Source organism: Caloenas nicobarica, chromosome 7 (genome assembly GCF_036013445.1).
Source record: "Caloenas nicobarica isolate bCalNic1 chromosome 7, bCalNic1.hap1, whole genome shotgun sequence".
In the NCBI taxonomy this organism is placed as follows: domain Eukaryota; kingdom Metazoa; phylum Chordata; class Aves; order Columbiformes; family Columbidae; genus Caloenas; species Caloenas nicobarica.
The window spans coordinates 7,070,149-7,087,975 of record NC_088251.1 but is presented as its reverse complement, the minus strand read 5'-3'; the positions used below and the strand labels follow the sequence as shown (position 1 = coordinate 7,087,975).

The 17,827-nt window shown below is 38.4% G+C and overlaps 1 protein-coding gene across 2 annotated transcripts in view; it reads right to left on the bottom strand.

Moving 5' to 3' along the window:
- RAB11FIP2 (RAB11 family interacting protein 2) overlaps positions 1–17,533 on the bottom strand; it is a 33,553-nt gene extending 16,020 nt beyond the window's left edge. For both annotated transcript variants that reach the window (XM_065639415.1, XM_065639416.1), the window contains exons 1-3: positions 16,945–17,533; positions 5,406–5,848; positions 4,258–4,720 (exon numbers count right to left, since the gene is read on the bottom strand). In XM_065639415.1, coding sequence (XP_065495487.1) covers positions 4,258–4,720; positions 5,406–5,848; positions 16,945–17,297 — 1,259 coding nt within the window. In that variant the 5' untranslated portion in view covers positions 17,298–17,533. The remainder of the gene's footprint in view (positions 1–4,257; positions 4,721–5,405; positions 5,849–16,944) is intronic.
- Between the last annotated feature and the right edge of the window lie 294 nt (positions 17,534–17,827).

Here is a 17,827-nt window from a genome sequence, read left to right as displayed (position 1 = left end):
CTAAGTTTAACAATACTTAGGTCATGGAAGTGCTACTTTGAAAGGTTTTTTTAATGTACCTCTCCATATATGTACGCATATATGTATAGACAGACACACACTTATATTGTGCATATGTACATATATATTATATATATAATGTTTCTTAGAAGGCTCCCAAACACCCATCAGTTCAGTTTCCCAGATCTGGAATTCGATCAGTAACGACCTGTCAGCTTTAAGTATTGGACTATTTGTTTCCCTGTGTCCAGTGCCGAAGATCCTGTTAATTACCCAAACTCTCTTTCTGTAGGTCTTGTTAATTACCCGTCTCCTGTCTCAGAGGACCTTGTTAATAACTTGTACAATCTCTCTAAAAAGGTCCTAATAACACATTAAAATTAAAGATGCTTTTCTTTTAGCACTTGTCAAGTAGTGTAAATTGAGAAATTTTCACATCAGTTTATTAACCTACTGTAGTGCATTTTCCTAAACCCAAACAATTTCAGAGAAACGATGCACAAGGTTTGGTCACGGCACAAAATAATCTTTGTTTTCCAGGAGTACCCTCAGTTTCTTCAAGTGTTCAATACAAGATCTACGTGGCTCCTGACAGCAAATTAACCTCGAGAGCCATGACAACAGCACTAATTGTAAGAATAAATGCATTTTAAGCTGCTATTAGGTAAGAGTTTCAGAGCAGTGGATTAAGTAGTACAGAGACAAAACTATTGGTTTTGCTGGTAAATGCTAGTTACAAATACTAGATATATTGTGCGCTTAAAAATTCTTCATTGGCAGTATGACATAAATCCTTTGAACTAATGAATTTTGTAATATTTACAAAAGCAGTGTTTCTTGTTTCACTATAAGACGGCAGCATTTTTAAATTGTCAAGAAATCAGCTCATAAGTATCTATATTACACCTACACCAGATAATAAAAATGTCCAATCTTAACACTAATACTGTATCTACAAAATCCTTTAAAAATACTAATTTATCCGCTCAGCATTTGTAAGCGGCAACAAAATATCATCCCCATTTTGCAGATTAGGAGCAGGGAGACTAAGTGATTTAGCCAAAGCCACAGAACAACCTTTGCCAGAGCTGAGATTAGTAGAAATTTTGGGTCCTTATTTTGTGATTTCCTGGCAAGTAGTACTATACACAAACCAGGCAAGTTTTGTTTTGCTTCTCCAAAATACTTCTTAAACCTTCTTGAAATAACAATAATAAATAATAGTAATATAAATAAGAAATTTCAAATAACCCAGGTGTACTTCTTGCTTTTAGGAAAAAAACATCCCGTAGCTATTGCTGAACCACTTCATTTTCTGTATCAGCAACTGAGAAACACATGGAAGATGTATTTATCTTCATTCTTTTAATTAGTAAATAAGAGTAATTAGTGACAGCGTATGAATACAGCCAGTTAGCACTTAACGCCTGGATGGGTGAAGGGCTGTTCAGCCGGCAGTGAGCGATGTGGTCACGAGCTGCTGACCTGCGCATGAGTCAAATTTACCAAACAGGATTAATTAGGATGGACTTGAGCATGACTCAAAGCTCTAAGTCATTGAACAGACTCCCACTAACTTTACAGACATGGCTTCACCAGTGCGGAGAACCTGACCTCGACGCTCTGCACATGAAGGAGTTGGGTTTGGTCATCTTTTTTCTGAGGGTGGGGAAGAGGGTTGCTGTGGGGTTTATATTTTTTTCTTCCACTTTGCACAATCTCCAGCCTGGTCCCACAGACTAGAAGCCCTTTTGTGGCTATGGCGCGCTCCTGGAATACATCTTCCAGTTGAGTTTCCTCAGACAGGAATCCAGTTCACACGCTCCAGACTGTTCCGTCACTCAAACCAAGGCTTAGCTAAGTGGGGCTTAACTGGGAGATCCACCTGCAAAGCAAACTCCCCATCCACAGCAGAAACGGATTTTGGACAACTTACTAAAACGATGCTGCCTGCTTTACTTTCAGAAACATCCAAAAGAGCTTAATAGCACATTGAGTAAATAAAAAGCAACTCAAAGTCTAAATTCCCCGCGTACGGAATTTGTTACTCAACCTTTCACATTCTCTGCCCGCAATTTTATACAATTCTTTCTCCAGAGTATTACTGGTTCAAAAAATTAAAAATGGATTCTATTCAACAAATCCTCCACAGATAAAAGGTAAACTTAAATTTATTAAATATGCACATTTTGTATTAGTTTCAACTTCAAAAGAAAATCATTGTACAATACACATTTGAAAGAAAGTGAAGTTATTCTAAAAGATTCTCACAGTACATAATACTGGAGCATATAAAAATCTAGAGCTTCTAATTTAAATTATTGCATGCTAGACATTATTCTGTAAACAGCTGTCTTATAGAAAAAAATCAGAATGTTTACTATTTTTGGCTTTTTGAAAATAACAGAATATCTATTTGCCTTATCAAAAGTTTATGTTTACATAAAAGTCAAGAACTAGTAAAAGAGACTCATACAAAGAGGGGGAACAAATGACTAGAGTCCTTCTGAATGGGCACTGTGATGAGCGTTTTAATTACAAAATAAAGAAAAAAAAGTCCATCATGATTACCGTTAAAGATTTATATTTATCAAGATCTGCTGCATTCAAGAACTTCAAAAGATTTCACTACTTGTATCTAGCATCTGCCTGAATACATTTTTTCATTTAAAAAATATTAAATGCTATGTAATTTTAATTGTTATTTAAATTACTGCTTTTTAAAGGAGCTTATTTAAATGGAAGTTTAACTTCTGACAAACCAAGCCACATCCTAACCTTACTCTAATCTAGAGAAATCCTTTATTAAATAAATAATAATCTAAGGCTCTGTCTGTAAACATGTTATTTAAGACACTAGGAACTGAGCTGACTTGTAGAAGACACTAAGAAGATAATTCACTGAAGTCTGTACGAGGTTCTAGCAACCAAATCTTTTCTATAGCAGTTCCATTTCAGTTTATTTATCTAATTCACATCCATGATTAGTTTTGTCGAGAAAATGATTATAAGTTTAAATGAGGAGTGCATGCATTCTAACCTATGAGTAAAACTGAGCTGGGGTATAATGCGATCAACCTGTTCCAAAATCTTAAAGAACAAGATAACAAGAAACAAATTACCTTTAAAATTTTTTTTTAAAAAAATACTACTATGTTATTAATTAAGGACTTAATAGGCAAGGAAAAGGCAAATTTGTTAGAATCATGCCTTCCATTTAAAACAGTCATTAACCTTACAACCTTAAAATTCCAGTTTGGAGACGTTTTGGAGAAGTTTCCATTTTTTGAATTTAATTTCTACCAAATTTAAGTCATTGAATAGAAATGAATCATTATCTTGGAAAAAAAGGACTGTTAATTTCTCGTATTAATACACAGAAAAAAATAAGAATGCAAATCAATATACGTTAAATAATTAACTGCTTAAATGTTTAACTACTGGGAACAGTGTATGGGGAGGATGTATATGTGGAGAAAGAGAGAGACCATGTATCTTCCTCACTAGCAAACAAAAGCCAGAAAGGAAACTAACTGTGGGATACATATTCCCACAAAACAAGTAAAATGTTGACAGGCAAACAAAGATTAAAATGGATTATTAAAATCAAAGTTTCTTATTAGCCCCAGTAACTTAATTCGCTCTGATTACCACATAAACTGCTGCCTTGTGCAACAACATAAACACGTAAGAACTGAGCAAAGCTCTAGTGAGCCAAACAAATCCAAGTGTGATAAGTGCCCACGTGGGTGTTCCCATTTAGAAACAGAATGGGTTTTCATTCTTGTGCCCTAATGTACAGAATCTAAATCTATTTTCTTCCCAAATGGTGACGTCCACAGGATTTGTTTTCATTACTCCCATTTTCTTCACCCTTTTATTTATTCCGTTTCATCCTTCCCTTAGAGTTGAAACCTTTCTCTCTAAAACCTTGACTTGGGGCAGTGTAATAATTAGCAATGAGTGTTCAGTAAAAGCAGAAGACTTTCAGGAAGAATCCATTCTGAAGCACGAACAAGGTCTTCCACAAATACAAGTACCCAAGAGCATTCACAGTACATATTAGTAATATAAATGTAACTTCAAAACGCAGTAAGAAAAGATCAAACTATATAAAAAGTTCATCACTTTTACTTGGAAACAGATAAGCAATGATATAAATGTATATAAAGCACAAAGACTGTGTTCCTCAAAACTTCACATTTTCAATTATATAACATGTTCAAGATATCAGATCAAAGCACGGCAAAAACCTACCTTGAAGATGGCAACGTGCTTGTAGGCTTGAAGTTCGTCACAAACGGATTAGTCGAATCACAATCAAAACTCTCCTGATGAGTTTCACCAAATGCACTTGGCGATTTCAAGTCAGTCGAACTCTCTGATCCCCCATTGCTGAGTTTATCTGACCTCTTGCTATCTTTTTTTCCAGTCACTCTTTCAAAAAGACTAACTTTCTCTTTTTTCTCTTTTTTAATTTCTTTTCTGATGTCGACAGGTCTGGAGAACAGACTTATATTTTGATCCCATGTCGCTGGGCTTTCCTCAAACGGGTTCTTCTGTCTTGGCAGTGTTGCAAATTTTTGGGGTAATGAAGCACTCACATTGGTAAATGGGTCATTTTGGGCTTCAAGTGCAGTTTCATCACCTGTGCTGTCAGGCTGGTTCATTTTGGAAGTATCAACACTTAATGTCCTTCTGTGTGGAGATTTTAGACTCCCTGCAAACAATCTGTCATTAGTATGTTATCAACGAGACACTATTTCATAGTTTATGACATGCAGAGAACCCATTTTAGCTCAAGTCTAGAACCTTTGCAATTAAGTCTCAGTTCAAAACACCACTGATTAACTAAGGTATTTAAAAAAAACCTGAACAGCTGTGGCCTTAACTTTGCAATTCAGAAATAGACACTAGAGCAAACTGTGTGAAAACTAAGTTCTACAGAGAAAACAGCTGTGACTAGTGTGCCATTCCAGAAAGCAACAGTAGTCTGTTGCTGAACAATAACTTTGAACAATGCAAAGTATTTTCAGTTTTTTGTATAGACCTAGTTTAAAGCTTTGGTGATAGTTTTCAACTTTTTAAACAGAATTTTATTTTTTACAAGATGTTGTTTTGCATATAGCTCCTTCTAGAACGCAATGCTTCTATAAGATACTCTCAAATGAGGATATAAGAAAAATGCTAAATTACCATAAATTATGATGAATATAAGCTATTTTTTATGCTCAGAAACGGCGGTTATGAGTTACCACCAATGCATGGAAGTGTAAAAAAGAAACCATGCCTGCAATAATTCTTAACTTTTTGGCCTTTAAATTGCTTCATAACCTAAAGAAACAGACTTTTGAACGCTTCAACGGCAGTGAACTGTAATTATAATGGTCATGAGTTTTACTTACCGCCTTCGTCAACCGAACCAAAAGAGTCCAGCTGACGTCTGAAAAGATGAGAGTAGCCAACTGTGCTGGACTTCACTTTTTCTGAGGAGACGTGCGGGCCCGTTAAATCTGACATTGAATGAGCTGATGATAGCCGCTGAGGTCCCAAAAGGAAAGGTTTTTTTGGTTTTGATTTCATTTGTACTTCGCCACTACACACCTCCATGTTTGCATCAGGTATGTGAGTACTTGGGATGATTGCAGAGGATGTATCCGAAAACGTCCCATCATTTTTTCGACCCTTCATTTTGTCTTTTAGTTTAGCAAAAGGGGATTTTGTTTTGTCCTTCATCGACAAATCAAACATACTTGCTGTCATGTTATTCCTCATAAACTGAATATTGACCTTTATGTCTCCTCTGTCTTTAGTTCTCTTTCCTTGTCTGGACTCCAGGCGAAACCACCTTAAAAGGAGAAAAAAAAGCAAGTTGTGTTTTCTGGAGGATAAACTCTGGTTAGTTGGTTAATGTACTTGGCTCATATAATTTAAAATATTCAAACCAAATTCTATACCAAAAGTTAAAACATTCCTGCATTGATAAACTTTTTTGGCTGTACTTGTTTTTCAAGATAAAATTAACTGAGCAATAAGCTCTCTGCACTGTTCACCTGTTTCAAGAACCAAAGTCGATTCCGTGGTGCTTACTAAAACTTCATCAAAATTAATAGGTTCCTATCTGCTTACAAAGGAGAATCTATATCTAATGTTAACTATAAATACAAATATATTTTATTTTGCTATTTAAAATAACATTTTTTACTTTTCAAGCAGTGATGTATATTACCTGAATGTATACTACGCAGCAAATAATTCATCTAGTAACCTTTTCTCCTTTGATCATGCTCAGGTTCATACGCTAGCAAACATTTTTCCTCTATGTCCTTTCCTTCTAACCACTGGTTAAGACTTGTGTCAACTGCACTATCACAGAAATACCTGAGACCCCTGAATAGTCAACTATCATTTTGGTTCTGCAACTGCAACCCCTCCTGACGTTGACTCCACAAGCACCAGTGGCAGAACACGTAGGTGTATCTAACAGCCGTCCCTTCTTCTGCAGGTCACTGGTAGGACTAACTTCAGAAATATCTCCACAGCCCTTGGAACCACGACATAAACCCCCACTCCTTGAAAAGAGATCGAAGGTGTGATCATCTGTTTCAAAACACCAAGTGTCCTTCCTTGCCAGGTCCAACAAAGGCTTTACGATTATCCAAGTGTCTTATTCATTCCCTATTTTGCTCTGCTGTCCCATGGAAGCATCTGCAGAATTACAGCTCCATCTCCCTTCTACAGCTTCATCTGAACAAATGACCAAGAGACAAACACTTCCCCACACCCATCACTGACAGCCTTTTCCCATTTCGAAAAGGGCACAAGGGCGTATTTCAGATTCGCCAGCTCCAAAGAATTGCTCTAAACCCACTGCCAGGAGAAATGCATGCTAACACAACGTGCTAACACAACAGTGTATTATCACCATGAAGTAACTTTTGAACTGGAGACTAAGAAATGAAATTGCTTATCAGCACAGATGCACATACATTATTCAATACTGCCAAATATAGAAAACAAGGTCAGGAAAGGAGAAAAATAACCCTCAATTTCCTTTCAGATTTCATAAATATTTTCAAAGGTGACAGCTGAAATAAAATTTTCAGGCAGAGGTACTAATTTTTGAGTTGAGAAAATACAGGGTGTTTCAAAAAGATGGACCAATTTCAAATTGAAATTACTTTGAAATTGGGTCCACCTTTTTGAAACACCCTGTATTTGTAAAATTGATCTGCCAAAGACATAACAAAAGGATAAAGAGTATTATAGCTTTTTTGTTGCTTTGTGATGTCCAAAAGGTTTTTTACTAAACCAGAAGAATGGAGAACTATCAGACCTTCTCTGTCTTGGACAACATGAATCCAGACCAGTAGATCCAGAAGTTCAAACTGGTAGGAGGACAATTAAGCCTTCAGGAAGACAGTTTTTCTTCTGTTGTGAGGTAATTCCATTTATGTATTTTAAATGAAACACAAAACCTGAAATATGTTATGTGTCTAAAGAAGACGGATCATTTTTCATCGTAGTTAATAATGTTTCACTTCTTGGTAACTGATTCCAGAAACTCTTTAATTCATCTATAGAGTCATTACAGAAAACACAACAGCACCAAGAGTAGATTTTTTTGTGATATATCACAAAATCTGGAAGATAAGATAGCCTACTTTCTTTAAAAGAAAATGTGTTCATATACTCTCCCAAAAAAATAAGAATACATAGCCATAATGAGCAAGCCCTTGCTTATAAATCTCAACCTGACAGATCTTGCCTGTGCAGAAAAAAACTCCAAGCCAAAAAACACTCTGAAACTGAGAAAGTCCTCACAATGATTCCTTAGATACTAAGCATAAATATAAATAAGGCTTATGAGTGTTTTAAGAGGGTTAATAGGCAGAGGATCTCTGGTTTTGACACTGAAATTTAACGGCTTAGCCTGCACTGTAAGAAAACATATTCTTCTCCCTCTTTCCCTCCCCTCACAGGTCTCAAACATTAATAGTCTATCTCTGATAAAACTGCTGAATTTTCATGTTTCTATTATACTTAGGAATCTGCAAAAAATTTAACTGATGTATGATGCTTGCAAACTTGTAGAACAATATGAAGACATAAATTCTGGAACTTTTGCTGTGTGGAAGAAAGCCTTTTCTTTTAAAGCTTAACTCAATTATTCATATTTTTATCACAAATCAACAACCACCCTGTGCCACTGCCAGCACTCACCTAATGGCATATCCCCACATACTACTTTGACATTCGCCAGCTCTGAAGGAGAATTCCAGCACACAACTAATACACATTGCCATTGCAGCCTGGACATTTGTTTTCAAGGTAGAGTTTGAAGAACTTAACACTAAAAATAAGTTCAGGTGGGAAAACAAAGAAACTCGCCTTGCCCTAGGAGGGTACCACAGCCATGAAGGGACAGGGCCTGCTGGGACCAGGCCCAACAGAATTTAATCATCAACTCTTTACTCCAGCAAAACTCCTCTGGACTTCAGTGGAATTTCTATTTGAATAATGATTGCTGGATCAAATCTTTGTATAAAACACAGATATTTAATTTTCGTAGGCATTTCAAGAAGGTTTCTTTGTTACCTTGGAGAGTTTATCTTGTTTTAGTTATAATGAAGGTTCCATATGCTTCAGCTCATAACAAGACAATATGAGAAGCAGACTCAAATAATGATTTTCTCCAAATTCAAAGGTAAATAATTACTTTTTTTTAAACAGATGAGAACAAATACAGGCAATGCATTTGTGTGGAGCTGCACGTGAATGAGCAACTGAGTCTGTAAATGTTTCTTATTAGAATCTGTTTCTACAACACATGGGCGTGAGCAACAAATAGAAAAAACCAGCACTGTATATAATAGAAAAAAGAATTGGAAAATGAAGTCCACTGTTTTCAGATAACAACATTTGGGTCCTAAAATACTAAATTCCACTACACCGCTGCCAATTTAAAAAATGGTAATGTATTATAAAAGCCAATAAAACTTGCTATTTTGGTTTTGTTTACAGTACTTTTAGCCACAATAAATGCTCCATTTGTCAGGCTGCCATGAGCTTATTCTATAGAAAGCCTGTACAAAATAGGAAAATAGCCAATAACATACACGAACAAAACAGGGTGGCTTTTATGAGAGCAGATGCCCTTTTATTTAATAACCAAATATTACATCCAGTCTTGCAGACAGTCCTTATTTAAACAGACCTTGTACAAAGTCTGGCAAATTTTCCCAACTTCAAAGGAAGCCCCATTGCCTTCCGAATCACATTCATACTTCTTGCTCTCACCTTCAAATGTTCTGTAGGACAACGTCCTCCATATACCCTCTAATTTCGGCTTTTCCCCTATGGTTTCCATCTGAACAACTCTTGCTTCTTTTTCTCATCTGTTTTTGAGTGTGCTAATGGGCTTCACCTGCCTTGCAGTTTTCTGATCGTTTTTATTTTGTAAGTATTATATAAATTGCCGGTCTGCATGCTCACAATTTTTTGGAACACATAAACAGAAGATCAATATTCAAGGCTGAAAAATCCTGCTGCCCAGTCAGCCCTGAAAAACTAAACTGCTATCTAAAGAAACATGGCTATTGTCTAACCATGAGAGGATTACTCAGCTTTGGCCATACCTACAATTAGCAAACTCCCTTATTTCTCTGAAAGACAGTAACCATCTTCTGCACGCTATTAAAGTAAATTGCACAGTATCAGCCATACTGAACCCTTTACCTTAAAAAAGGTAGACAGGAAGAGTGAAGGAGAAAACTAAATTACTATTAAGGAGCAAGTTACAAAATTCTGGCCTGCCTATTCCATCTAAATAGCTAGTGATCTACAAACATATTTTCAACACATTTTCTTCACCTGTTCTCCTCCTTTTTTCCTGATTTCATTTTCTTCCCATCAACGTGGTTTTCCAACTCACTTTAGCTTATCTACACTATCCTCATTGCACCCTTCATCCTGCATTCAATAAATATTTTGAAAACAATATCTTGTTTCTCTTCTCCTAATTGCGGGAAGCTGAAGTTACGGTGTCTTATCCTCCAAATCTGCCACGGAATTTGACAGTTCCAAGCCTTAGCATCCCTCTTTGAAGAAGCATCACTCAACCTGTTCTGCTCACCATGTAACAGTGAGAAGGACAGGTTGACAGTATGGGTAAGAAAACCAGTATGAGTAAGAAAAAAACGCTATGTAATTTTAATTACATTTTAATCATATACTTAAAACTTTAATGCCCTCCAAAACCACTGTCTACTAATTTCAACATGAATCAGATGTCTTCTAGCTAGCACATTAAACCTGTGCATGACAGATGACCTTTTGACTCCATCTTCTTGTCAGTGCGGAAGATGGAAATCACTAAAAGAATTTTCTCACTCATTTTGCTGCTTCTCAAATACACCGCTCTGCCTTCACTCTACCTGCAAATATCTACTGAGCTGATCTAATTTCGCTTTGACGAAATCATTAGATTGGACCCAAAGACTTTTGCAAAATCTTGGTTTCAATTCATGAATTACTGAAGGAATTCTGCAAAAAGCCACAAAATCATCACAGCATTCACAAGGCTTCTAACCTTGATTTTACAAGAAAAAAAATCAGCTAAGCAACTTCAATCTGCTACGCAGGGATGAGGAGAATTTCCTACCTTCTAAAACTACCAAAATCACAATGAGAGAACATGTCCATCAGCTGTCGGGGGAAAGAAGTCCTTTTCATCTCAGATTACTACGTTCAAGCTGGACACACTGAAGAAACTTGCTTCATGAAATTCCACTAACACAAATGTCCACAGCTAATGGATAAAAAACAACATCCAAAGCCCACAACTAAAATTTTCCTTAGCAGCAAATGCACTTCGAATAATGCAGAAGTATGTTTTGTGATAAATCACTCAGACACCATATCAAGAGACTGCCCCGCAAGTCAGTAAGTAGGAAAACTAAGGCAAGGGGCTGAGCACAGTCTAAATTGTGTATGAAGAGAAATGTAGAAGAAAACATATTATTTATTAAAATAAGCAATGACATTCACAAAGAGGAATACTATTACTTTCTGGAAGCCAACTGAAATGGGATATACAAAGTAGAGTTTAAAAATAAATATTACAGAGTGACGTAACACCGCAAAACGTGGGAACTGACACGTCACAACACTCTTACTAAGGGTTTAACTAACATCAACTGGAATCAAAGTAATTAACATGGTCTTAGTTCACTTATTGTTTTGGCTAAAAACTACATGTGAAAACTTTTATTTTAGAAACAAAATAACTGAAGGTATGAGAATTAAGGCCAGTTGTTGAATGTGTGTACAAGCACGTGTATATACACAGAAAACAGAGAAATATTTCAATCCAGATGGCACTCAGACTGACTCAGAATTATGACTTATTCAGAGGACGTGCTTGCATTTGCTGTCAAAGTGTAGATGCTGGGAATATTACTAGATAATTTGAAAATATTGCTATATTCCCATAAAGCTACAACTAGGCACAACTCTCTGTTTTCCCCATAACCATCTTTCTCTTCTGTTCCTCACTACTAATTTTCTTTCTTGTTTATTACATTTACTGAGTGGTACCATGAAAGCAGCAACACAAATCCGTATGGATCCTCCAGGCTCATTATTTCTGTGCCTTTAACGAATTTCTGAGTTATTCCTCTTCCCACTTTTGACTGGAGTGGAACAAGTTTTTTCTCTTACTTCAACCACAACATTTTGATGATTTCTGTTACAGCCTGCCGCTTCCACTCCTATTTAATCACGTAAAATAATCTAAAATGCAGTTTTCTGATTTAAATGAAATTTAAGACTCAAAAATAGTAAATAATAGCTATAAAGTGGTGTTTCGTAGAATTATTTTTAAAAAGGCACTGTTCATTAACAAGCACTGAGCCCATGATATACACTATCTATTTACTAGTTGTTTGCTTGTTCCTAATTCACATTGTATTTGAAGGCACCAACTCGAGCATCCGCCTCTTGCTTGTCCCTACACAAGAGAGAGGCTGCCAGGAAGGAATTCACCTTAATCTGGAGGAAGTCCCACAATTTTCGTATCTTCCAGGAAGCTCAGCAGCACTAAGAAATAAGCGCGTACAACACAGGGGTATTGATCGTGGTCAATTGTTAATTCTGTTTGTTGCTGAGAAGCTGTTTTAGCCTATTTTATATGATCGATGTAAGCAGAGGAGAAGCATCTTGGATAAGGCCAAGATTCCTTCACTGTACTATGCTCAAATAAACATTTTTTACAACACTGCTGCAATTGGTGGAGTGTCAAGTTATTAAAGAAACCAGGGAGAAAGGGAATAAGTCACAAATAAAAAAAAAAATATCTCCTCCAACAAAATTTCTGTAAGAAATAATAACTCTACAATCACCAGCCCTGGTCAAATTTATAACATTCCAGACAAGTGTTGCATCTTAAATCAGCTGAATGTATAATAAAATTAGCTCTCCAAAAAAGCTAATAAAGGAATGGACAATAAATAGCATGGAATTAGAGAGCAACAAGGACAAACTGAATGCCCATGAAATAAGTAATATCACGGTGAAAGCTAACAGAAATTTGTTCTTCTATGTCCATGTTCATTTAGCACACAGGAAAATAAATTTAAAAAAAAAAAAAAAGCAGCACGGTCATTAAGAAAAACTACTGAAAAATACTTCAGTAAATTAGGACATGTCAGTAAATGAATATTTTTAATTCCATCATCATTAAAAAATTTGTTTTGATGTTACGCATTGTCAGATCATCATCAGCATTAAGGCAACTATGAATTATAACAGAATTGAAATTATTAAAAAACGTATATACGCTTTAAAACAACACATCCATTGATCATCATTTACATATAAACTGCAAGAGCAAAAGAGGCATATTTTTTCTGCAACAGCAGACAAAAAAAAAAAGTCATGTATTTCTCAGGATGAATTAAAAAAAACCCACAGGATTTTACTGCAAAAAATAAAACCATGTCAGAAATCCAAGATCTGAAAACTTACGCTAAATATACTTCCAAAAAAGCAGTATCTCCCAAGCTTTCTGAACTGTTAAAAAAACCTCAGTAAAATCTCTCAGCATCTGGGTCCTAGTTTTCAACTCTGGACAAAAGAGCAGGAGAAGTAAAAAAAGCCTGTCCATTTCCAACTACAGCAGAGATGCTAGAGACATAAATTTACAAAGTTAGCGGAGTGTGATGGGCACTTTTGCACCAACAGAGCAAGAAAATGAACTCGGATCCTGCAGATGCTTTGGCTGAGGTCTCTGGAAGAGACCTTGTAAGGGACCATCTGAGCCACATCTGGATCTCACAGTTCCAGGAATTTTCACTTTTAAGAATTCAAAAAATCATCAGTTTCAGAAAGAAAACGAAATAACATTGTGTGATGGTGCGTGCAAAATTTTCACTGTCTAATTATAGGGTATATACTGTTTTGTTTCATTAAATCTTGTGCCGGAGCAAGCTTATTAGAACACAAGACCCGCAAATCCTATCACGAGGCCTGTGCCTGAAAACTTAACTGCCGAGAGCATTTTTCTTAAGATGTGACAAGTAACAAAAAAAAAAAAGAGAAAAAAGGGATTGTTTTTCCCTAACATAATGTTTCTGAAGCTGCAGTGATTTTTTAGACTTATTTCTTCCAAAGTATAAAATATTAAATTTAAAAAAAAATACAAACAGCTGAATGTCACACATCCCACAGTCTTCCTAGGAATTCAAAATCAGCTGGTAGCCTTCACTTCTCGTACCTCCTTACTAAAAAAGCACTAGGGAATTGCTGACAGGGTTCAGCATTGTGCAGAATATTAAATATCTTTTTTGCAATACCCTGGTGACTCTTGAGTCTGTCTCTTACAGCACCATATGTACAGCTGTGTTGGAAAGAGGAAGCTATTAAATATATTAAAAAGTAGAAATATTACCAATAGACACTTCATCAAATAACTGGATCTCATTCATCCCCAAACAAAGCAAGAAATGTTAAGGTTACATCAACATGAGAAAATAACTCTGGATTTAATAACACCACAAGCCTGTTGAACATATTTGAAAGTAAAAACATTGCTTAATAAAACAGATTAGTGTTTCTGAAACAATGACTATAGCTTTCAACCATCAGAATGCTTTGGTAATAAAGACATGGGACTTGGTCTTGAAAGGCACTGGGTATCTCAGCTCCCACACCACAGTCACGGCTAAAAGGTCTTCAGGTCCAAATATATTACCCTTAGTTTACTGCCAACACAGGACTAGGAATATGTTGTATCAAAAAGGATTTAATAAAAGGAGAGTAAGAAAGAGCGTTTTGTTTAAAATCGCATTTGCAAATATACTCTTGAAAGTTTGCCCTCCTCCCACATGCACACACAAATATTGCATCCACATCTCCAGCTAACGCTCCACGGAGTCAGCAACAACACACCCGCATTCCACGAAGGCACATGAGCAGATAACCCTGGTAACTTTTCCAAAACATCTAAACACTTAAGGACTTTGAATTGTTTTTTTCAGAAGTGACTTTCAAAAGGGGCATTTTCTAGGTTCTAAGCACCGGGCTGCTTTCTGTGGCTCCTATCTCATAAGAATTTAAATTGACATTAAGTATGTGCTGCCAAAAATCCCACTAACCGCCTATCCGCACTTTTACATGTATGTAAGACTTTTACAAGTACGGCTGTTTGGCTCTAGAAGCCTAACACCCGCCAACTTTTAATCTTAAATGCTCAAGTAACTTCTGAAAATAGGACGTGGGCTGTTTGGAAAAGCTTCCGCCCATTCTGCAGCGGCTTTCTCAGAGAGCCCTGGTCATTTCAGCGGTGGCCTCGGGAAGCACGTTTACACGGTGCGAGTTCCTCTCTCTCACTTCAGAGAAAGAAGTGAAAAAATAAAGAACGCTTACGAAGCCCTGCTGAGCACAACTCCACATAAAAATACTGAAGAGATACGAATGTTTATTTAACTAGCACAAGGACTATGTCAATTGCCTCGCTTGCAAATTTTTGCAATAATTTTCTAAGACTTCAGTACTACTTTTGCTAGAATTGGTGCAAATGCGGATGGTTCCCCAAAAAGTTTTGTCACAGTAACACATGAATAATTTACATATTTTCCTCCAGCTTCTGAATACGTATTTCTACCTAGACTTTACAAAGTTTTCGCAGTTAGTAGCGTTTCTACTTGATTAACTCACCTTTTTTTCTGTAGAGCATCTAAGCATTTAAACTAGAGCAGTTGCCTATGACTTGCAAGGTAATTACAACTGATGATTAAAGAATATTTAAGATGCATCTCTAAAGAGCACTGAAACTTCTTGATTAAGTGTAAACAGAAATTAAGACCCTAAGGCTACAGGCATTACCACGTATTGCATCAAGATAACTGGTTTGTCCAGAAACAGATAAGCGATTAAGAAGTGTACTACTTCAGACCATGAATGCACATAAGATTCTGCATGGACATGCAATTTCCTATTATATGGTTGGTGAATATACTGTTTTGCTAAAAATTAATCTACAAAAATACCCAAATACCAGGGCAAGGACAGCTGCTCCTTCAACCTCAGCCACTGCACATAAGCAGGACCAGGTTTTGAGATGGTTTCTGCAGAAAGAGTTGTGTGATGAACTGGACCTGGCTGGTGTTGCTGTGCTGATTTCTGCCTCCAACTGCCTGCTCCGACTTTGCTGGAGGTTCCCGCCTCCCCAGCACAGTCAGCGATGGACAATGACGCCAACCTCTGTCACTCTGATGCATAGCCCAGCATCTTACCATAGACCCACCATCATCAACAGGAGAAATACCAGATTCTAACACCTGAGGTTTGGGCACAGGAGCCTTTCTGCTCTACTGAAGAAGCACTGAAGGAGGAAAGGCACCTGAGGCAGGAAATTTTTAGCCACTGCAGAAAAATTTGTCAGCGCCCATACACCACTGCCTACATATCCCTAACTTGGAGGTCTCCATGCTGTTCTCGGACCACTTCTGTGGGCCAAGCACTGCTAAAACAAACAGAAATCATGTAGTCACAGGCACGCCAGCAATACGCTTACACCCCCAGTTTATTCCTACACTCTTTGGAGGATAAATGACACTGGTACCAAACATCTTCATGCAACCATGTCCTCATGAGAAATTGTAACTATTTTACTAATTTAGTTGAAAAACCCAGAGTTAGATACATTTGCAGGTCAGCCTAATAAATTGCTGTGATGCTTCTTTTTTTTCCTTGCAATCCAGTGCCAGAATTTGCTGGCAAACAGCGATTTGATTTACGAAGGCTTATGTAGGTAACCATGGAGGCTACTGCAACAGCAGAAATTTCTCTTCAGTCCTCTCTGGTGAGGCCTGCTGCACAGAGCAGCCTACAGCATCGCGGCCTCAGCCCGACTGGGGCCAGAAAAACACTGTGCTGCTGTGCTAAACCTTCGCCAAGTCACAGTTTGTTGACTGCTAAAGCATAAATATAAAATATTTAAAGACTCTTGCAGTAACTGAAGGAAAACATTTTTAAAGAGAACGACACCAAGCTTCAAGGGAGTCTGAGTCTCATAGGTGGTTCAAAGCAAGGTACATGTTGAAGGATAATATGGCCCCAAGCAGAATTAAGAAAAACCCTTTAGAAAAACAGACCGTAATAAGTTCATAATGCACACAAGAATTTATCAAAAAATGTTAATATTATTGACAGTCCCTCCCTGTGCAGGGCAACCACTGTGATTACAGCAAACTACCCTCTGGAAGAGGTCAGGCCGCGATGACATAACTGTGGAAGTGAGGGCCTTGAACACACCACAGAAGAAACATCCTAATTTAATTTCAAAGTATGCTGATAATAAGGCTACTATTCCCTCCTCCAAGTGCAAGTGTACAAGTAACACAAATTATAATGAAAAAAAAAACCAAACTAACCGTCACTTACTCTGTTTTCCTTCTTTGCTTGTCCTCAAATATATCATTTAGACTTATTGCCACCTGTCCCAAAAACTTGTCCAGCCCCACCAGCGACCTGTGCATGACGATCAGGTACAAGATGTATTTTTCTGGATTCTCCTGCATGAGTAATCCAGGGAGCTCGAAGGAGGCCTCTTCTTTCCAGATGGGATCCAAGGTCTTCTCGGCCACCGAGGTGGAGTACTTCTCCTTGCCCAGCTGTATGATGGTGTAGGCATCGTTGCTGCCGTTTTTACCTTTTGGCTTCAGACCTTTGGCTTGAAGGACCGTAACTTGCACGTGAGTCGGGAACCACTTCTGGGCTTGCTCTGCCAGCATCATCTTTGAAGATCGCAGCAGCAATAACAACAAACGCTGAGCCTGAAAGTCTCCGAGACACTGCGAAAGGGCACTTTCGGCGGGGACACCTGTCAGGGGCTCAGCCCGCTCCTTCCCCCGGCGCTCCGGGCCGCGGGCGGCACCCACCGCTGCTCAGGTTCCCCACGCAGCCCTACCTGCGGCTCCATGCCCGGGGGCCGCGGGCTTCCCCCGCAGCACCCACACGACTCCCTCCCCGCCTCCGGCCTCCCCGCTCCCCTCCCGCAGCTGCCCCCGGCCCGGCTCCCCGCCGCCCCCAGCGCATCCCCCGGGCAGGGCGCCTCCGCCACCCGGCCCGGCCCGCAGCGCCGCGGGCCCCTCAGCGCGGCCCGGCCCGGCCCGGCGCGGGCCCCGCAGGCCGCCGCCGGCCTCCCCCTGCCCCTCGCGGCTCGGTGGGCAGCGCCGCCGCCCCGCTTCCCGTGGGGGTGTCGGGCCGGGCTGCCGCGGCCGTCACGGCGCTGCCCTCCCGCCCTCCTTCCTCAGCCTCTCGCCGC